This window comes from Benincasa hispida, chromosome 2 (assembly GCF_009727055.1).
Source record: "Benincasa hispida cultivar B227 chromosome 2, ASM972705v1, whole genome shotgun sequence".
NCBI lineage: Eukaryota > Viridiplantae > Streptophyta > Magnoliopsida > Cucurbitales > Cucurbitaceae > Benincasa > Benincasa hispida.
In genome coordinates, this window is record NC_052350.1 from 7,178,113 (window position 1) to 7,200,674 (window position 22,562).

At 34.0% G+C, this 22,562-nt stretch overlaps 2 protein-coding genes across 2 annotated transcripts; both read left to right on the forward strand.

Annotated features, from left to right (window-relative positions):
- Positions 1 to 310: 310 nt before the first annotated feature.
- On the forward strand, positions 311 to 15,195 carry LOC120071196 (transportin MOS14). The gene is made up of 27 exons (XM_039023316.1): positions 311 to 619; positions 1,817 to 1,894; positions 2,047 to 2,109; positions 3,341 to 3,388; positions 3,476 to 3,622; positions 4,249 to 4,380; positions 4,499 to 4,539; positions 6,389 to 6,480; positions 7,194 to 7,321; positions 8,048 to 8,123; positions 8,223 to 8,343; positions 8,455 to 8,554; positions 8,880 to 8,961; positions 10,331 to 10,413; positions 10,879 to 10,998; positions 11,444 to 11,495; positions 11,699 to 11,854; positions 12,344 to 12,467; positions 12,562 to 12,643; positions 12,720 to 12,808; positions 12,893 to 12,967; positions 13,051 to 13,105; positions 13,530 to 13,649; positions 13,732 to 13,824; positions 13,922 to 14,067; positions 14,216 to 14,393; positions 14,504 to 15,195. Exons 1-27 carry the CDS (start codon positions 497 to 499, stop codon positions 14,780 to 14,782), a joined length of 2,883 nt encoding a protein of 960 aa, XP_038879244.1. The 5' UTR covers positions 311 to 496; the 3' UTR covers positions 14,783 to 15,195.
- A 3,515-nt stretch (positions 15,196 to 18,710) lies between these two features.
- On the forward strand, positions 18,711 to 21,579 carry LOC120070555 (serine/threonine-protein kinase AtPK1/AtPK6-like). Its single transcript, XM_039022348.1, has 6 exons — positions 18,711 to 19,876; positions 20,021 to 20,103; positions 20,203 to 20,323; positions 20,415 to 20,588; positions 20,833 to 20,940; positions 21,016 to 21,579. Exons 1-6 carry the CDS (start codon positions 19,193 to 19,195, stop codon positions 21,301 to 21,303), a joined length of 1,458 nt encoding a protein of 485 aa, XP_038878276.1. The 5' UTR covers positions 18,711 to 19,192; the 3' UTR covers positions 21,304 to 21,579.
- The last annotated feature ends 983 nt before the right edge of the window (positions 21,580 to 22,562 follow it).

Genomic DNA, 22,562 nt, shown 5'->3' on the forward strand with positions numbered 1-22,562 from the left:
AGACAAAAGAGATTAAAAAGATATTTGTTCCTAATTTATTTATTTATTTTATAAAAGGTCACATATACTTTTTTAAAAAATTTCAAAATTTCACGAGAGATTTCAATATCAAACTCCGAGACGGTGGGTCCGAACGCACGAATTCATCCAGTCAGATGCCACGTGGCAGAGATCCCCTACGGAATTCGCTGTGTTACCTAATGGTGGAGCCGTTGACCAAAGGTCAAACGACAGATCAGACGGCTGAGATTCTGCCTTCTACCCCGAGGCTGATCGAAACCGAAGGGGCCCTTCCCAGGTACCCAATCTCCATCTCCACAGTAGAGCTCCACAGCGGGCGCCAAAAATAGAGGAAAAAAAAAAGAAAAAGAAAAAGAAAAAGAAGAAGAAGAAGGAAGAGAGAAGAAGAAGAAGAGACAAACACAGAGAGACGGGGATTATCAGGCAGTCTTTGAAGAGCACGAGCTGGGTTTTGGGACTGGTTTTCGAGTCAAGCATGGAGCTTCAGAATACAGTGAAAGAAGCCCTAAACGCACTGTATCATCACCCTGACGATGCCTTCCGTATGCAGGCCGATCGATGGCTTCAAGACTTCCAGCGCACTCTCGATGCCTGGCAGGTATTGGTTTCAATCACTTCCTCGCTTTTTAGGTAATAGATTTCACTTGCTCGATTGGAAGAGAGGACTTTATGATTTGCGACTTTGATGATTGGTTTAGTGTTATTTTTGTTAACTTCTTGCTTAATTCCATCCAGCAAGTTTTAGTTTCGCGAGTTCGAGTTACCGTACAATGCTTTATATGCGTCATGGAGTGAATCCTGTTTAAGGGATTTTTTTTCCCTTTTACCAATTTCTGCTATTAATCATTCACTTTGGAAGTTCTATTCTTTCCCTTTTTCTATTGAACTCCACTTGCCTGCGGGAGAACGTTGGAAGAAGTAACTCCATCAGACTTAAGAATGGGACTTCCCCCCCTTGCCCCTTGTCATTTGTTCTGTGGAAGTATTTTTTTTGGTGAAAGAAACAGAGAATTTCACATACAGAGTTTGATCGATTTTTGAACAGGGAATTGTAAATCATCAAAAAGAACACATTTCACGCCTAATAATGGTAAAAACTTGTATAATGAATTCAGTGGTATGCCATTTTAAAACGAACAGATGCCAATGGGGATTTTATAATTTCAAATTTTTCTGGAGCTCATGCAACAAGTACACGTATTGATTTACCTGTTCCAAGCATCCAATTCACTTTATTGTCACTGTCTAATTATTGAGGATAGAGGTAGGAAATACTTCAATTGCTGTTCGCTTTCAGTAAGCTTCACAACTGTTGCGTGGACAAATTTCCAGGATAACTTAGATTGGATTTGGACAGGTTCATATTTGGGTATGGTTTCAAGTGTAGATCCACTAACATTTGCCAGTAAAGGATGTATCTTAATGATGAGATATGCATTTGCTATTAAAGATGTTGAAGGAGATGTGCTTGTAAGCTGTAACAGTTGAAAGCATAACATACATCTGCTTCAATCGTTTTAATTGAATCATATTTGATAGACATGGATATTTGTTTTTGGATCCTCCAATATTTCAAATTTTTGTTAGCTGCCTTCCTCCTCAAATTTGACCTGGTTAGATTCAATATAACATTCATCTGAAGAGGCTTTGGTCCTTATACTGGAGTTCTGTCATGAATATATCCATAACTCTTAAGTACTCTTCATTCCATGTGATTCACTCACTGCCCTTTGGAGCAGCCTTATGATATTATTCACATCTTTATTTAGGAAAGTTAATAGCCTTTATTCTTTAGGTTGCTGATAATTTGCTTCACGAACCCACCAGCAATTTGGAAACTTTGATCTTTTGCTCTCAAACACTTAGAAGCAAGGTATCCTTCTTTGACTTGTCATTGTTAATTACTGAATATTGGTTATTTGAATTTATCTATGCATTAGTTGCTTAGTAATACGATAAAGGTTGTTTAAATGTATCATGATTGGGTTGTTTTCTGAGTTCTAGTCCACTATTTATCTAATCCAGGTACAAAGAGATTTTGAGGAACTGCCTTCGGAAGCATTTAGGCCCTTACGGGACTCATTAAATGTAAGAATGCCATATTATGTTGCTAAGCTCTTAGTCAGCATCACTATAGTTGTGCAAAATATGTGGTTCAATGTCATAGTATCTTTCAACCTGGTGATGCGTGGTTGCTTTTTTCTGTTTCGAGGTGTGGCTTCGCTTTCTTTTAGATACGGATTTTTTAATCTCTCGGTGAACATCTGATCATACATATGTTGCAATTACACAGATTTACAATGATGCCAAATTATTTTTTGGCTTACTATTACATGCTCAAATCATTTTTAACCATGGACTTTTTTGCTGTTATAAAACTATTCTTTATGGTTCAACTGCTAATCTGCAACTGATGGAACATGCGTAATGCGTGTGCTATATATGCCACCACTTGATACAATTTTAAAAAGTCCCTAAATGATGTGACCGCTTCTCAATTTTAGATTAGCTCATTAGTGGTGAAGGATAGAGGCTGTGCACTACTGATTTGTGTGGATGTTTCTCTTATAACTTCTTGTTTTACTATCTTGAAAGAACTTATTTTGGCATATATTTATGTTATTTGGAGGGCCAAGTGACTTTGGATAGTCAAAAATTGAAATGATGCACAAGAAATTCTGTATCAGATATGTATACATATAGAGAAAAACTCACTTATCATTACAATTTTAGTCTCAGACAGGTGTATGTTGCAACTTGCAATCAAGCCAATGCTGATCTTGATAACCTTTTGTTGAAACCACTCTGCATTATTTATTTATCATTATTTTCCATGGGTTAACGAACATATTTAGGTTCCACTAATTGTATGCAAGGACTTTGTTCCGGTTAAATGGAGTTAGGTCTTAATAAATCTTACTGCAATTCTTTTCATTTATACGATGTGATAGGGGCTAGTCTTTGTGGTTGGTTCATAAACATCAGTTTCTTACAGTCCTTCATGGGAAACCAAAAGTTTTTGCCTATAGGGCCTTTTGGCTTCATCAGTAACTCTAAAATTATGAGATGATTATTGTACAAACCTCTAGCTTAGTAACGTTTAAATTACATCGTGGGCAATCTATGTTGAAAAAAATGAAGTTTTTTCAAAATAAATAGGGCGTTTTGGAAAATCCATGACATCAATATTCGTGTGGTTCTCCCTGGAGTGCTCTTGTAATTCTCACTTGGATTTGGGAGTATGCCACATAACTTTTTGTGTGTGTGTTTAACATATGTAATCTAACATATTATATTTGTATTCTATTTATACGTGCAGAATTTATTAAGAAAATTTCACAAGGGCCCACCTAAAGTCCGAACTCAGGTATTTTCTTTGAGAGCTCACAAGATTATTGAATAATTTTCCCGTCTGATTGGAAGGATAGATTCAGGTTAAATTTTGGTTTCATAGATTAGCATAGCAGTAGCTGCATTAGCAGTACATGTTCCTGCTGATGATTGGGGAGAAGGTGGTATTGTAAATTGGCTCAGGAATGAGATGAACTCACATCCAGAGTATGTACCCGGATTTTTGGAGCTACTGACAGTTTTGCCTGAGGTATGACTATGAACTTGTGATATCTTTTTCTTTATATTTGGAAGAAGTACTACTAAATCGTATCCTTAAAACGGAAAAAGTTGGAGATACATATTTTCTTCATGAAAGTTGAATACTACATTAAGTATATTTCACCATGCTGGAAGAAAATGCATTTTCAATTTTCGTGGCTTGACATTTTTACAGACTTGTATTGAAATGTCCACTAAATCATATAACTTGTGATGGATTATCAATCACACAGTTATCCAATAGGGCCAACAATTACATGAATTGTGAAAGCTAACTGAATGAAATGCTGGAACCTTTGATTGTATCAAATTTTCTATAAGTAGGTGATCAATTTTATAGAGAGTATGGGGAATTAAAACCTTAAACCATTATTGATCAGTGGTTTTAGATTATTTGATTGCTATGATACTGATGATTTCATATGCTAGAATATTATGACAAAATTTCGGCTAATAGGGCATCAGCTGGAATAATTTAATCTCTCTCTCTGAAGCAACTTAACGTGTTGAAGGGCTTTTAGGTACTTTTATGTGTGTATATCATAATTCCCAAAATGGTCAGTTGGTTTTTGTTTCGTGGCATGTTTCCATATTTCTTCTGCAATCATCAATCAGGAAGTATACAATTACAAGATCGCAGCCCGCCCAGATAGACGCCGTCAATTTGAAAAGGAACTCACATCCCAAATGCAAGTTACCCTTAACATATTGACAGCCTGTTTGAATATTAATGAGCTGAAGGAGCAGGTGGGACTTTTTTAATCATAAGAATTGTGTCCTATATCTGAAGTTTGGTTATTATGTCTTCATACTTAAATAGAAGTTTCTCAATATTTTATTTTCTTGGGTTTTATGGATGTTTCAGGTGCTCGAGGCATTTGCTTCTTGGCTTCGATTAAAGCATGGGTATGCCTGTTCTTCATGTCACTTTCTACACAATATATTAGTTAGCACAAAAGATAATTAGGAAGTTCACTTTTTTGAATGTGTATATCAGTATATGGTGCTGATGTACACATGGGTATGAAAATTTGAAGTAGACGTGGGTATACTTTAGATCAGTTTCTTGTATCATAAAGAAGACTGAAGAGCAAATCACAAAGGTTCGCTGCTTAAATTTTGGGATTATACATACAGTTGGGTTCATGATACCATTTCTTGCTCAAATATTGATTACGGAGTTGTATGAAGTTCAAGAAAAAAAAAAATTTGCTTATCCACAAAAGAATCTAGGATACCTAGCTTTATTTTGAAACAGATTGACCTAGTTAATTGGGAGCGAGTAAGTAGCTGAACAGATTGAATGTAGTGGTCCATGCTTGGGAACATATCTAAAAGAAGCAAAGCCCCATTTCTCAAGTGGTTATAGAGATTCCCATTGGAAGAAAAGTTTTTGTGGCATGAAGTACAGTGGTCTCAAGGTAAACCACCCAGTGGTTGGTTCTCTAGAATAAAATGTAGAAGTAGCCTAAAGGCCCCTGGAAACAAAATATGAGGCTTAGTGATTTTGCAAAAAGAAACACCACTGTTTGGGTGGGTTCAAGCGATAGAGTTAGTTTCTGGAATGATTTTTGGGCACGACACGTCAATTATTCCTGAAATATTCAAATCTTTGTAGCTTTGAAGAAGCTTTGGTTGAAAAAAATATTAATAACCTTTGGTGCCTCGGCAAACTCCAAGGAACTTTTTCTGATCAGAATTGGAAGATTGGTTGAGTGTCATGAATTTATTCGAGGGTGTTCGTCTCATGACCACTAGAGTAGAAGATTTTGGCTTCATGATAGCTCAGATATTTACCTTTTCCTGCAAATATTTTTTCTTTTCGTCTTCTCTATAGTGTGTCATAATCTACCGCAGGATCTTGAGCTATTCAGAAATGCTGCTATCCGAAGAAGTCAAACTTTATTGTTTCTTTTCTTTTTTTTAAAAAAATTGATTATTTATTTTTTTGGTCAGTTGTTTTTTGTTATCTACCGTTTCTTTATATATATATATATATATATATATATATATATTATGAACTGTTGTTAAAGGGGCCCTAACACTAATGACAAAGTTCAAGAGTCTTAAATCACCGATTGATCCAAAAGCTTAAGCCAGTGGGTGAAGTCAAATTTAATTATATAATCTAACACCCCCTCACTTTTGGGCTTTAAATATGAAGAAGACCCAACGAGTGGAAATGAATTTTAATTAGGGAGGAGCAAGTTTTAGGGGTTTGAACATATGACATTTTGAACCAACCTGCTCTGATACCTTGTTTTAAATCACTGATTGATCCAAAAGCTTAAGCTAGTGGTGAAAGCATATTTTAATTATATCATCTAGCAAAGAGAGACATCTTAATTGCCATCTACAACCAAACATTGTATTGAGTGCCATTCTTGTGGTGGGAGCGCGGTCCATTTGGATTGTTCTCTTTCAATTTCTTGGATGAGAATTATTCAAATTATTCTAGATCGACGTAGTTCTACCTTGCTTGGTTCACTAACCATACAATCTCTCTTTATTTCCCTCTTCTTGATAAGAAATCCTCAATGCTTTAGATTAATGTAGTTAATATGAGCATGGATAAGTGATAAGGCACCTATTACTATTTTGAAAGTTGATGTGGTTCGATTTCCCAACCAAAAATAAAAGTTTCTGTTTCTTATTATTGTGGTCCAGATTTCAGAATCTGCTTCTTCGGTTGTAGTCAGGGAAGAAGGTTGAGCTTTACAATTTAATCGCTTAGTTAAACTGCTTTTGGTTTCAGGATCCCAGGAACTGTGCTTGCATCACATCCTTTAGTACTCACAGCTCTAGCGAGTTTAAACTCCGAGCTTCTCTCAGAGGCATCTGTAAACGGTATTGCTTTTGAAAATGCCACAAGTTTCTAATTGCGTGGTGTTGTAAACTTAAGCTATATTGCAACATCTGAAATCTGTCTATTTCCTGAACTAATTCTGTTGTGAACACCAAGTAGCCGATGATAATGTTTGTAGTCCCATCCCTCTTCCACCACATTTTTAGATTTGAGATATGCGTGTGATCTTATAAAAGAGAAATAATTAGCAAGCCTGGTGTAGTAGGAATGCTATCATTCATTAATCTATTTTTTGTATGCTTGTTTGGTTTTGGTCAATAAGAAGGGGAGGGGGGCTAAAGCTAAGATGCCCTGGAAGTTTTAAGTGCTCAATTGGTTTTCATTTGTCTTTCGTTATGTTATTCTTTTACATCTATTATCGCATTCCTAAAAATTTGATTGAATGAGTAACATCCATGTAAAAAGAAGTGTGCATCTTTTTGGCCCTTCAGTGATAGTGTTTTTTTTCCTCCCTGTGATAGTCAACTAGACTTATCTGCTAATAGCACGTTTCCCTTGTGTTCACTAGTGTTATGATATTTTATTTATGTTTATATAATTAATTTTGCACGCTTTGCTTATGTTCTACATGTTTACTCTTTTGAAGTCCCAAACCCCCGGGTTACTTAGAAGCTTTTTGCATGTATTCTCAATAATTTCTCTTTGGTTCTTTGAAAAATTATTATAGAACTTTTCTTTGGCTTCTTTTGTGCAGTTATATCTGAACTGATACACTATTCAGCAGCTGGAAACTCAAGTGGTCTCCCAGTGCACATGCCTTTAATTCAAGTAATTGTCCCTCAAGTTATGAATTTGAAGGCACAACTTAGAGATTCTTCAAAGGTATTGCTACCACAGATTCTTCATCTTCCATTTCTCCATTTTTGTGTGAGAGAGTGCCTGGTTTTCTGGTTTTCTGGTTTAAAGCCTTAGCTATCAAGGGATATAGAACAGCTAGAGTATTGAGACCAATTATTTTTGTTCATTAGCTTTGTATGTCATCTCTTCCTCATTGTTGGATCCTGTGGACTTTCTTGCAGTATCATGATATCTGCATTTTCTGTTTATATCCAAAAAATGCTTTCCTCATTTCCTTCTCCATTTCTTTATTCTGAAGTGCAACTTAGTAATCCTTTCCTGTATTTCTTCTCATGTTGGAAATTTTATAATTTAAAGGTTATTGTTTTTGCTGGCTTTTTCTCTATTCAAGTAGACACCGGGTCAATACCTGGAACTCTTTTCAAGAATTGAATTCCTTCCTTGTAGAATGGTTTATTTGTTTGATGTATGTTCTAGCACCATTCTCATTGTTAGAACTAAGAAGTCAGGGTCCAACACACCAATTGTCTTTTCTTTTTAACCCTTTCCAGGTATTTTTATGATTTATATGCTACCATTACCCCTTCTTTCATCAGAAACTAGTGCGCTTCTTCTGTTTCTAGTTCTAAAATGTTAGCCCTCTTCCTTTATTTTCATTAATTTCCTAACCATGATATAGCTTCTGGTTGCTGAAGTTTATTCATTTCTACAGTTAATTCACCTTGTTCTTATTTTAATTTCTGCATTCAGGATGAAGAAGATGTGAAGGCCATTGCTCGGTTATTTGCTGACATGGGCGATTCATATGTTGAATTGATCGCTACTGGTAATAAATTGTCACCTAGTTGAGGGTACATCGTTGTTCTTCATGGTATTGTTTTCTTAGTTTGTTTTTCTTTTCATTGTTTTTTGGTCTACTTTCTAGGTTCTGATGAATCGATGTTAATAGTCCATGCCCTACTAGAAGTTACTTCACATCCTGAATATGATATTGCCTCCATGACCTTTAATTTTTGGCACAGCCTGCAATTGAACTTGACAAAAAGGTTATTTATTCTGGGCCTTCTGATATCAACTATGGATTCTTTTAGACGACAAACATATCAACCGTATCTTGTTAAAGGTTAATTTTACTTACAGTAGTTCTAATATCCCAGGGATGCATATATTTCTTTTGGCAATGATGCTTCCATTGAAGCTGAGAGGAAAAGGAGGTTACACATTTTTCGTCCAGTTTACGAGTCACTTGTATCCTTGGTAAGTTTTCCACTTTCTAGATTATTGACCCAAATTCAGAACTTTTAACTGAAAACTATATCATTCCCTCGATGGTTAGTCTTAGTACTTCTCTACATGAAATATCATTCCCTTCATTGTAGTGTACAATAAGACCGCATTTGCTCATAAACGATTGTTATTACTCAAATATTTGCTTGTATCTACTTTTTTCCAGAAAATATTTATTGTTAGCTAGAAAACTAGTATTTACAGATATGTATGCATGTTGGATTTATTAACTGAATTACATAAATCTGCATATGTAAATTTTGGTCTTGATTCTCCAGTAAAATTGTGTTCACAGGTTAGTTTCAGAGTTCAATATCCTAATGACTATCAAGACCTTTCTTATGAGGACCTCAAGGAATTCAAGCAGACTAGATATGGTAGTAAACTTGCTTAGTTTGTTGAATATGATCAATCAAATATTACTAGTTGGTTTGCAATGCAGTTTTGTTGTTAAGGTGCAGTTCTTTTAGCAGATATTATAATTTATTGGGTTGCAGTTGTTCCAGCCTACTAGGAAATCTTTCTTTATTATATCTTTATAGAATCCTTTTTTAATATAGAATGCTAGTCCATCTTCTTCCGTAGAAATTTGAAGGATGATGAGATTCTAGATTTTCAAAATCTCCTCAAACTCATTACCGAAAAGAGATTAACAAATAATCAGCACAAGAGAATCTGGTCCATTGAAACAGTGGAGTCTTCACTGTTAACTCCCTCGTGAAGCACCTATCTCTAGCCTCCCTTTTAGACAAACAGATGGAGAAAGCACTGTGGAAAACTAAAAGCTCTTCGCGAGTTAACATCTTAGTATGGACAATGTTTTTTGGAGAGTTGAACTGCTCCTCTATGATGCAAAAGAAGTTGCCTAATCATTGTCTTTCTCCAGAAATTTGCCCTCTTTGTATGACAGACACAGAGGACCTGCTGCATCTTTTTTTTTGGTTGCTGCTATGGAGAACAATGTTGGCTGAAATTGTTCTTGATTTTTAATTTGACATGGGTTTTTGGAAATGATTTTCGCTCTAACATTTTGCAAATCTTGATGGGCCCTCCTTTGAAGAAGAAGGCTAAATTGTTATGGTTCAACACGGCGAAATCATTGCTGGTTGATCTTTGGTTTGAAAGGAATCGACGGGTCTTCGATGACAAGCGGTTGATTTGGTTTGAACACTCTGAGACAGCCCAACTTAATGCCTAGTCCTGGTGTACACTATCCAAACCTTTTTCAGATTTTTCAATCCAAGAGCTGAGCTTAAATTGGCGGGCTTTCATTTCGATAGCTTCGTAGGAGTACTCTTTATCACGATTTTTAGTAGTATTTTTGGTTGCTTTGTCCACTGGTGTTAGATTAAGTTTTGTGGCTTGTGTTGTTTATCATTAGTTTTTTCTTTTGGCTGAGTTGTAATTAGTTTCGTCGGACTTTTGGTCGTATGCATTGGTTTGATATTTAGGATAATTTGGAGATGATGAGGGTGCTAAGGGGATGTCAACCTAGTTGAGATGCCTGGGTGCACCTCCTGATCCCCAGTTTTTGTTGCTTGTAGTTTCCTTTTGTATATTGAGCTTGTCTCATTTCATTATCTTAATGAAGAAACTGTTTCTTTTTTTTTTTTCTTTTTTTTCTTTTTTTTTAAATAATAATATAGAATGCTAGATAATTCAGTTTTCCCCGTGCTCATTTAGTCATTTCCATGTATGATTCAGTAAAGTGGATACTGAACAAATACATATTTGTATTATATCCAGCTGTTGCAGATGTCTTAATAGATGCAGCATTGGTTTTAGGAGGTGATATGACTCTGAAAATTCTTTACGTGAGGCTTGTGGAGGTGTGTATTTATTGCAAGCTCTTTACTTATTCTGCATCTTAATAAATTACTCACACAGCATGTAAAAGAATTGTCTGGATTTTCCCTCCCGATAGTAATCCTTTTTCCTTTGAGTTACTTATTCGTTTATATATGACTCATATTTTTATCCTGGGCTGCCTTTTGTAGTTACATTAGTATGTATTCTAACTGAAAATACGTCATAAGAAGAAAAGAATTTGCACACCACCATGGGTAGGGTTGAACAAGTGGTCAATAAAGACCAATTTAAATAAAAAAAAAAGTCCGAGAAAATAGGTTCAAGTTGTTAGGTGGTCACTTACCTAGGATTTAATATCTTACAAGTTTCATTTGTAAATAATTTTGTTTCTACTGCCTGTCAAAGTGGATCAAGTTTTGCAACCATGATTTATAAAGACTTCGATTTGTTGAATTTGGTTAATCCCTTTTCAAATATCATAATAGGCTGTTACAAGCTGTGGAAATAGTGAACCCAGTGAATGGCGTCCAGCAGAGGCTGCTTTGTTTTGCATCCGAGCTATATCTGATTATGTGTCAGTTGGTGAGACCGAAATAATGCCACAGGTAAAATATCTTCCAATTTTGTCCTGCCTCCAATGATTGACAATTTTATTATCATTCGTAGTTTACCCCCTTCTTACGTAGTTCTTTGTAAAGTTTGTTCTAAGAAGAAAAATTCTCAAACCTCTGTAGTTTGTCCTCCAATTAGTTAAGCAAGCCCACACAATTCTTTTCTTTCTTCTGTTTTCTTTTGAAGAGAAACTGAGTCTCATGAAAGAAATGGACAACACCACCTCATTCTTGCCCATATTTTAGCGGACTGTATCGGAAATAGTACTCCAACGTATTTGGAGAATGTGATCTCATGTTCTTGCTAGATAGTTGTTTCATTGCTTAATTCTTGTTTTTCGTATGTTCTACGTCTGCCTATTCTCTTGTAATTTATACTTTTCTCTGTTCTCTGTCTCTAATTCTCGGATTGCACTTGGCCTTTTCATTCTTCTCTCAGGTCATGGGTTTACTTCCAAAACTTCCTCAGCAAGCTCAACTACTTCAGACAGGTAACAGGATGTGACATGTTGCATATTGTGGTGTATTAAATGCTATCACAATATTCTTGGTTTTTTTTTTCATGATCAAGTCCTACTAACCACATATATCAACGTCTTTGCAATTTCGTTGTAGATATCTTTTTATAAGTGTACGTCCTATATGTTAAACTTGATTTATCAAGATAGATATTTATGCCTGATTGGATTTTCAGTGTGCTACACTGTTGGAGCATACTCGAAGTGGCTTGATGCATCATCAAGTGGGCAATCGATACTACCTTCAGTAATTGATATCCTCATGAGTGGAATGGGCACATCCGAGGATTCTGCAGCTGCTGCAGCTCTGGCATTTAGACATATTTGCGCTGGTACAAAATTTCCTTTCAAAATTGCTTTCTTTTTAGTTCTGTATTTTTCTGCATCAGGTAGTAGACTGTTTATGTTTAGTTTTTTAATTATACCAGTAATGTTAGTAAGACCAGCTTATTTTCTGGTGGCATGTCAAAATAACTCATAATTTAGACTGCTCTACTTTCTTTAAGCAGTAAGCACAGCTGGTTTTCGAATTTTGAAATCACATTTTTAGCAAACGTCAACATGCTGTGGTTTTAGAAATACTATTCTATGTGATTGCCCCTCCCATGTCCTTAGATACACTGGTGAGAGATTGAAGGTTGCCCTTTTACCATGCAACTAATAATTATTGGGTGACAACCACTCCCACTGATTTCTTGTTTGTTTAGCTTTAATGAATACCTCCAACATAGCCCCAAAATAAAACATAGAACCCAAACTTTTACTATCTCGAGCTTTGGTATCATTACTCCACTTTATTAACTCATTTATATCACAACTAGATTGCCGGAGAAAGCTTTGTGGATTTTTGGATGGACTCTTCCATATATATAATATGACTGTCAATGGAGAAAGTAGTTTGAAAGTGACTGCTGAGGATTCGTTGCACCTAGTGGAAGCATTAAGGTCAATGTCTTGATAATGTATTGAAGATGGTCGGTTGAGCAGAATATTATGTTTGGATAAAGGTTGATTTCTCTATCCCTATCTCTCTCTGCAGCATGGTTATCACCGAACTTGTTCCTGATCAAGCTAAAAGAGCACTGGAGGCATTGTGCGTACCTGTTGTCGCTCCTCTGCAGGTTGGCTCTTTTTTCCTTTCAAACTATTAGCTCATCCTCCCGACAAGTTATAACAAATTTCAGTGTAAATAATCAGGAAATTGTCAATCAAGGCCCAGAGGTATTGAATAAAAAGCCTTCTAATGAGTTGACAGTCCATATTGATCGGTTTGCTTATATATTCAGGTGTGTTAAGTGTCCATCCTTTCTATCTCTGTTTCTTCTAATTCTCTTGATATATTCTAAATCTATTAATTGAATCAACTTTAGATATGTAAATCACCCTGAAGCTGTTGCAGATGCGATACAAAGGCTTTGGCCAATTTTTAAAGCCATCTTCGATATGTAAGTGTCTTTTAATTGCATTAACTGCTTTTGTGTTCTATGCAAAATTTCTTGACTCGTTTTATTTAATGATTGGATTCTAGCCGTGCTTGGGACATGCGGACTATGGAATCTCTTTGCCGAGCGTGCAAATATGCTGTAGGTTTGCTGGTCCTCTTTTTTGGTGGTTCATTATTATATGTATTCATGGTTCAAAACGGCTGGAAAATAAAGAAACTAAGGAGTAACTTGGTCTGAGTGGGATTGTATTGGTTTGACTTGGACTGGTGGAGTATAATTCTGATAATATTTGTCATGAACAAGGGTTCAGTTAGATGATTAATAATGAAGAATAGATGTAAGATAGCTATCCCTTATGAAGTACTGAAATAGATCGACTTTTATGTTCTTATTTATCCCTTCATTCTATGCAAACGATTTTGATCCATGTCTACATTGTAATTGTATATCAATGTTATATTTTGAGGCACTCATTGAGTGGAAATATTTATGATAATAGTGCTACGTTTGCGCAAAGAAACAATTTATTCCGTTGAATATATTACTAGTTTACTTTCTGTAGGTGAGAACTTCCGGTAGATTTATGGGAATCACAATTGGAGTGATGTTGGAAGAAATTCAAGGTCTATATAAGCAGCACCATCAGCCTTGCTTTCTTTATCTGTCGAGTGAAGTTATAAAGGTTTGGGCCATATATCTCACTTTACTATGAAGTTTTAATTATCGTGTTAAGTTAACAGTTAAATTGCTGATTTTGCTTGCAGATTTTTGGTTCTGATCCGTCTTGCGCTAGTTACCTCCAAAATTTGATTGAAGCATTATTCATGCACACGACACGTCTTCTCACAAATATTCAGGTAGGGGCATAGGCTGCAGGTAGTTTATAGATGTTATCTTCCTCAATTATGGTGGTAGTTAAATTTCTAATTGGTTGTCCCTGCTTTTGTTTGGAAGGAATTTACTGCTAGACCGGACATTGCTGATGACTGCTTTCTTCTGGCTTCGAGATGTATACGCTATTGCCCTCAATTGTTTATTCCATCTTCAGTATTTCCAGCATTAATAGATTGTTCAATGGTTGGAATCACAGTACAGCACAGGTATTATATACTTATCTCCCAGCTCTTGTTCTCGTGAAGACCCTCATTGTCAAGCTTTTTATCTAAAAATTAAGCTAATCATGTAATGCTGATATGTTTGTTAGCATTATTGTGAATTACATATTGGCCCTTTTCTTTTTCTCTACAGGGAAGCCTCAAATTCAATATTGACTTTCTTGGCTGATGTTTTCGATCTTGCAAATTCAAGCAAAAGTGAACAATATATATCTAGAAGGGATGCAATAGTTATACCTCGAGGTCAAGTTATCCTTCGAATTTTGGTTGCAGCCTTGACGGGGGCATTGCCAAGTTCTCGATTAGAGCCGGTATTCTTATTTTCATGTGGATAATATAATTGCTTACATGTTAAATTTGAAAGCTCTATAGTCACATTGTGTGTTAAGAATCATATCATGATCCCATCCCACTTTCCCAGGTGACGTACACACTATTAGCGTTGACTCGAGCTTATAGAGTACAAGCGTTAGAGTGGGCCAAGGAAAGCGTTTCATTGATTCCATCAACAGCTGTTACTGAAAAAGAGCGGTCGAGATTTCTAAAAGCTTTATCAGATGCAGCCTCAGGATGCGATATAAACACGCTTGCTATACCAATAGAAGAGCTCTCAGACGTATGCCGGCGAAATAGAAATGTTCAGGAGATTGTTCAAGGAGCATTAAGGCCGCTTGAACTGAATCTATTGCCTGTATCATAGCGAGGAAAACTGGGGGGAGGGTGTTACAAAGAAGAAGAGGCCATTTTGCAACGGTCTCGTCTTGTTTCTGCCATATAGTTGCCTCGAGGTGTAATGCCGGTTGGTTTTATTCTTTTCTTCTATCTTCTCTTTTACCCTTCTTTTCTTTTTTCTTCATTTGGTGTATTAATTACCAGTCTCCAATTTTTAAGGAGAATGTTCATTTTTTATATCTTCTTTAAATGAGGGGTGAGGTGTAATGAGAAAAACTGGTGGTGGTCATATGTTTTTATTGATGATGAGGTTTGGGATGGTGGAGTGGTTTTTTTCTTTCAACGTTGTCTCTTTGGATGTCATTTTTTTGGGGGGTGTAATTTGCTTGACACAGTTGTAATTTATTACAATGAAAGAAAAGGAAACTTTGCTTCTACATATATGGCCCTCTTCTGTCCTCTTATCTTTGTACCTTAGCACTTAGCAGAGTACACTGTATATTCTCTTTTTGTACTATCGCATTGTTTCAAATTTAAAAGTTAGTTGATTTGTGTTACTGTGGAATTTTTGCTCCTTTGACTTGGTCATTCTGTACCAAGGAATGAATAGTGAGAAGATCCACCTTTTAATATCATGTTATGTAGTTAATTGAGCATCGATTAGGTGCAACCTTTTTTTTTTTTGTTTTATAGAATAGGATAAACATTAAAAAAAATTCAACTTTTTAAACAAAAATTGTCACATGGTAGATATTGATTGGATGTTGTTATAGTATGTACAATAGATGAGTGCAATCCAGACTATACCTAAGTTTTTGTCTTGATAATTTAAATGTTTTAAGACTTGTTTGGTAGGTAATCTGAAAACAGAATTTTGAAAATAAGGGGTTCAAAGAAAATAGAGTTATATTTCATGTTTTCAGGTATGAGTTTGGTGGTAGATTCAGAACCTAAATTCTAACCTAAGCAATTCTCAAAATGTGTTTAAGAATATATTTATAAACCATGAAACTAATTATAATTATTCACTAAATATTAGGATGAATATAAACTATCACTAATTAATTTTTGAACTCATCTTATGTTAAAATTTTTGTATAATAATTATTTTGAAATATCATATAGTGATATACTGTATAATACATATTTTAATTTTACAAAAAATATTTTGGTATTAAATGAAATGGTATAAATATTGTTTTTATGATGGTTTATCTTTTCTAATATAGTTATACATTTTAAAATTTTTTAATTCAAAATCTTGATACACGGAAAATATAAAAATATTATTTTTGGAATTTGCACGGTTTAGGATCATATAATTCGAAAAAAGTTCTCGAATAAAATATGAATGGTCTAGCAAACAAATATTCATTAAATTGATTGGATCTAAAAACATTTACAAGAATGACTTCCATACATGTCCTAAGGGGCTGTGTGGTTAAGATACCTGATGATCGTATTTGGTTTTACATTGGAATCCAAAAATTATGTTTGTATTTAATTTATGAAATTAAGTATGAAAATCTTATATAATTGTGATAGATTAATAAATTAAATAATAAACGACATTCTATATACCGATAAAAAATTAACTAGTTATGAATCAATAACAACTTTAATTATAAATATTTGAAAATTAAATAATTTATAATTAAAATTAATCAATCAATATATTTAATAAACGTCATACTAATTATAGTCTAATACTTAATCGCCCTTATAATTAATTAAGTTCAACATTAGTAATTTTAATATATTTTAATAAATAATATATTATATAAAAATAAAAAATAGATAAAAATATGATATATTAGTAAAAATACTAGAAAAAGTTTTGTAAATATGATGTGCTAATAATACAGGAAGTAATAAAAATTAATCACAATAAATAATTAGCCGACTATAAATAATCGATAATAAACATATATTTACGGTGAATGATCAAATTTAAATTAATATCAATAAATAGTTACTTGTTTATTAAAACAATAAGTTAGTATTATCGAAAAATGATTTTTTGTACTAATAAATATTGTTGACTAATAAATTAATAATTTAGGTAAAAAAAAATAATAACATTAGTTTATTAAATTTTTATTGTAAAAATAAGTTAAATAAATATTTATATTCTTTTTGTTAAATTAATATTAATTAATTAACTATATTTCAAGTAAAATTATATATAAAATGAAAGATAGAGAGGAAAAAAGAAAAAAACCGTTTTGAAAGAGAATAAAAAACCTTTGTCCTGAAAATAATTTATTCTTGGTCAAACAATAAATTCAAACGGAGTTATATTTCAATATTTTAAATATTATATTTGAGAGGAATTTTGAAAATGGTCAAAATCTTAAAATTGCATTTTTCCATTGTAAAATCAAATCTTATATTGATTTTGGATGTTAGCAAACTAAAAATGGCTTTTATGGATATATCAGAATCTAAGTAGAAGAAAAGTCATATATTCTTGGGTATGAGAATATTTTTAATATAAATTATAAGTAAATAAGTAACGAAACTTTTTTTCTTTTTTTTTTGGATAGGGGGGCATTCAAACTATATATATTATATTATATTATTTTAGAATAAAGTTATCCTAACGCTATATATAGTCATAAAAGAAATCTTCGTCTTTATCAAGATTGAAATATGTACAATTATATTATTTGAGTATTTAGTTGTTTTTTTTATCATATTGTTTCCTATAATTGCGCTCAAGTTTATTTGCAAGATTTGTATTTTAAAATTTCATTTTATTCAATTTTTATTCCTTTCTTTATCTATTTATTTTTCAAAAAATGTAAATCCTTACAATTATTTATTTAAAGTAACATAGATTTGTTAGCTGATTTGTTAAATATATCTCGTTTCTCACATTCTTTTTCTATAGTTCTATTACTTTTCAATGTTTAGAGGATAGAAATAAGGAGACAACCTTTTAATCTAGAGGTTGAGATTTCCAACTTAGATTTCTATGATTTTTCTCTCAAATGTTTTTTTTAACAATATTTTTAGTTAGTTGAATGTTTATTTAATTTATATACTTTTAAATGACTAGGTTCCCAATCTTATCAATAACTTAAAAAAATTAGAGAAATCAACTTAAAACAATTTTGAAAATTAGAACCAATGATAAACTTTTTAATATATATGATTAAATAAATACAATTTTTTGTGTGACAAACATAGCTCAATTTGTTAATTTATAGTGTTATCCTTGAAACAAATTTGACAAATTTCAAAATACTAGTATAAACATAATTCAACTAATCAAACCAATCCACTTCGATTGAAAAAAAAAGAAAAGAAAAGAGAGTTCAATTTGACCTGCCACCTTCATGTTAGATGAACCAAATAAAAAATTCGTAATAATTTATTCTAAAAATAAAGTATAGTTTATAAATTGAATTCCACTATTAAAGCGAGCCGCCACAACAATTCATAATTTTGTTTCCTTTTAACTATTTGTCCCTTTCTCCCCCCTCCCTCATTTCCCACTAACTTCATATTTCTTTTAAATTTGTTATTAAAACAATATATATATATATATATATGGGAAATTTTTAAGAATAAAAAAATAAGAAAAACTATTTATACAAATTAATAAAATTTAATCTTTTTTAATAGAGATTGAAAAAAATCTAATATAAATAAATAAAAGTCTTATCATTGATACTATAGTGATTAAAATCGGTATAAATGAAGTTTATCATTGACACTAATACAAATCTGTCACTGATATATTTATTAGTATTTTTTTATTATTTCGGTAAATAATTTGATATTTTTTTTATCGATAAAATTTTACCTCATATATATATTTTGTGTGTGATTATCGTCCACATGATTCCATCTCCTTGCCTTGCACGTGACTATTTGAAGAAAATTCCATTTTTTTTTGAAAAAAATATTTGAAGAAAAGAAACTAGAGAGTAATTAGAAAGAAAAGAAGGATAGTGTTTGTTTACGGGGAAAATTAGAGAGAAAATCAGAGCGGAATTTGGATAAATTCTCAAGATTTTCAACCTCAACTCTTGTTCATCAATTTCAATTTCCTAACTTTTTATGGTCAATAAAACATCAATTTCCCTCTCTTCCTCTTCACATTCAATTCCCTTCCGCTTCTCTCGTTTCTTCATCATCATCATCATCTTCTTCTTCTTCTTCTCCGATCCCACATTCCAATTCTTTCGCCTGCCATCTCTTCTCTGATTTCTTAATCTTTTCTCTTTTCAATTTCATATTTTTTCCCTCGTTTTTCTCCACCCCATTTGATCTCATTCCCTCTCGATCTCCTTTTCTCCCTCCTTTTTTACGATGTGATTCTTACGTTCTCAGCCCGCCCAGAAGAAATTCACGGCTGGCTTTGATTAATTTTGTCCATCTTCTTCACTTTTTCAAGGGTTTCCTTCCTCGATTGGATTCTCGAGCAACAATGGTGTCCGCATCGGCTCGTCAGAAGAACATGCACTCCCTTCTTGTAGCCAATCTCACGAAGCTAACGATTCCTTCTTCTTCTTCTGCTTCTTCTCCTCCTTCATCTGCCGCCGCTGCCGTTCATGACTTTGATTTCAACGATGTATTTGGCCCTACAAATCCCTCTCCTTCATCTTTTCCCGGGGACCCACAACACCATGAACAACAACAACCAGTGGTAATTCATAACAGATCTCACTCATTTGTGGGTCCTTCTCCTCGTTTAACTCCCCCAGCTTCCCTTCCTTTTTTCCGAGAAGTTGATTCACAGAGCGAAGGGGAGGAAGAGGGAGAAGAAGATGGCCTGGAAATCTCAACGACTCGCAATGGAGCTCAAGAAGAGAAGAAATTGGTGGGTGAAACTGAAAATTGCGGTGGAGAAAATGTACAGGGGAAGATTGGTGTTGGGGATTTTGATATTCTTCGTGTTGTGGGAAAAGGGGCATTTGGGAAGGTCTTTTTGGTGAGGAAGAAAGGGAATTGTAAAGGAAATGGTTCTGATAGTGATGGGATTTATGCTATGAAAGTGATGAGAAAGGATACCATCATAAAGAAGAATCACGTGGACTATATGAAGGCCGAGAGAGATATTCTCACAAAAGTTGCTCATCCTTTCATTGTTCAGCTCCGTTACTCTTTCCAGGTACTAAAATTTTCTCCTCCTTCTGTTCCTTGAGTATTAGTGATAGGCTATGAGAAATTAGAGCTGAACAAATCTCTCTGTGTGAATTTGCTAAGTAGTTTCTCTTTGTGTCATGATTTGATAGACTAAGTGTTGTATTTGCAGACCAAATCAAAACTTTATTTGATTCTTGATTTCATAAATGGGGGACATCTCTTTTTCCATCTGTACAGGCAGGGGATCTTCAGGTACAATCTTCAACCTTGGTTAAAAGATTTGAATTCTCTTACCAATCATGATACTATACGAACTCCATTTGATCTGAATCATGGGTCCCTTTTAATTAGTGAGGATCAGGCTAGGGTCTATGCAGCTGAGATCGTATCAGCTGTTTCACATCTTCACAACTGCGGTATTGTGCACCGTGATCTCAAGCCGGAGAACATTCTTATGGATGCTGATGGACATGTAATGTCAAGCTTACTTGTACAAATGATAGATATCTTGTAGTGGCTAATGAGTTTCTTGCTGTATTCCTGAACCCTTAATGTTTATACAGGTAGTACTTACTGATTTTGGACTGGCCAAGGAAATTGATGAATTCAGTCGGTCGAATTCGTTGTGTGGAACGACGGAATACATGGCTCCCGAAATCTTACTTTCTAAAGGCCACAACAAAGATGCTGATTGGTGGAGCGTTGGAGTCCTCTTGTATGAAATGCTTAGTGGCCAGGTACATGAAATTCAGCCATTCCTTTCCTAAGAATGGATAAACTGCATTTGTAATTGCAAGAATTATAGGAAACTAAACCTCATTTGTGATGCTAGGCATTCTTTTGAGTTTAAAAACTGAGAATTCAGTGAAGGGACTAGAGTCCTATGCTGCTTAAGTTGATTCATTTTTGTCCAACTGATCTGCCTTTGGTTGCTAAGTTCAGTTCGTCGTTGTTACTGTTTTTCTTTTCAACTATTTGCAGCCACCATTCACACACGCCAATAGAAAGAAGCTTCAAGAAAGAATAATCAAAGAGAAAGTGAAGCTTCCACCGTTCCTGAGCACTGAAGCTCACTCTTTGCTCAGAGGGGTAAACGAAGAACTCCATTTTTCATCTGTTATCTTTATTTTTTACGATGATAACAGGAATTGTTGTTCTTCACAGCTGCTACAAAAGGAGCCTTCTAAAAGATTAGGTAGTGGACCCAAGGGTGGGGACGAGATAAAAAACCATAAATGGTTTCGACCCGTGAACTGGAAGAAATTGGAATGTAGGGAGCTGCAGCCAAAGTTCAAGCCGGATGTCAATGGAAACGACTGCACAGCAAATTTCGATCATTGTTGGACAGCGATGCCCCCGGATGATTCACCAGCTCCGACGCCAACAGATAATGGACACTTCCAGGGATATAGTTATGTTGCTCCGAACCCTTGGCTTTCATCATCTGGATAGAATTGCTGGGCATAGTGTTCTCAATATACTGGTAAATGCAACTGTACATGAGTCCTATACTGCCATTAAATTATTGCTGGTTTCACGCTCAGTGACTTTGCAATCTTTCAGATACTTTCAAACGTTATTTGTGTTGATTCAATGTGGCTTCTTCTAGACTTCCACTTCTCTCTGTCTTCTCACCTGTGATCAATAGTATTGGATTTGAAGTCAATTTCTTTACAAATACTCTCTTATCAAGTGTTAATTAAAGTTGATTTATACTTTGGTTCCTCATTATTGTTTGTTTGAATTCATCAAATTGAAAACTTGCATTTGTTGCATCACATCACATAAACAGAGTTGATAGAACTTGTAATCCATGTTTCTAAAACAGGCTTCTGGAATATACTGAGTTTCATTAGAATGCTATTACCTATACTTTTCAAAGATTGATGTTGTCTTTCTTTGTTTGTCCTCACGTCAGATAGTATATTTTTCTAATAGGTTCATTCTTTTTATCACAGCAATTCCCTCGTGGGGAGTAAATTATTGTGTATTGGATGATGAAAAGTAGGTAATTCTTGAGATAAAAGTTCAAATTTTTGTTTAATAAAACTTCATAAATAGTTCATACCTTAGGACTAGATTTTAATTAAATTTATAGTTTCTGAAATTATATAGATCCAATCACAAATAAAAATATTATGATAAATGCAATCGGAATTTGGTGATCAAAGAAAGATAAGATTCGAAACAATAAATTAAAGCCAAAGAAAAATAAACACAACATCACAGCTCATGCATACATAAAACTAAATAAATGAATAGATTCCCTAGAAAGCAATATCCCAACATTTTTATTTCATTTTCAATATAGACTGGAACGATAAAAAAAAGTCATAGAAGGTACAATTAAAAATTGTCAAAGATAACAAGATAGGATTTTAAAGTACAGGAAGATAGACAATGGCACATGCAAAAAGAAGTATCAAAGGCTGTGGGGATTTCATTATATATTCAATACGGTTCTACCACTAATTAAATTAAATGTTTTAAATGTCCACCAAATCAACCTGAACGACATGATAGTGGGAGTTACAATTATACACCCTTAAATTTATACTCTCGTTTTCTACCTGGGTTCAATTTTGTAAGTTCGAGGACTCAATTTAAAGATGCAATTACAATTATCATGGTTTTTGCAAGTTATTTCAAACATCGACCACCATTTAATCCTTATGACAAAGATCAAAATAAAACTAAAATGAACTAAAGTT

Coding starts and splice junctions, on each gene's coding strand:
- LOC120071196 (XM_039023316.1), top strand. CDS start 497: ATGGAGCTTCAGAATACAGTGAAAGAAGCCCTAAACGCACTGTATCAT. Junction 4,540..6,388: donor TGGCTTCGATTAAAGCATGG/GTATGCCTGTTC, acceptor TTTTGGTTTCAG/GATCCCAGGAACTGTGCTTG. Junction 11,855..12,343: donor ATTTAGACATATTTGCGCTG/GTACAAAATTTC, acceptor TATCACAACTAG/ATTGCCGGAGAAAGCTTTGT.
- LOC120070555 (XM_039022348.1), top strand. CDS start 19,193: ATGGTGTCCGCATCGGCTCGTCAGAAGAACATGCACTCCCTTCTTGTA. Junction 20,324..20,414: donor TTATGGATGCTGATGGACAT/GTAATGTCAAGC, acceptor ATGTTTATACAG/GTAGTACTTACTGATTTTGG. Junction 20,941..21,015: donor CTCACTCTTTGCTCAGAGGG/GTAAACGAAGAA, acceptor TGTTCTTCACAG/CTGCTACAAAAGGAGCCTTC.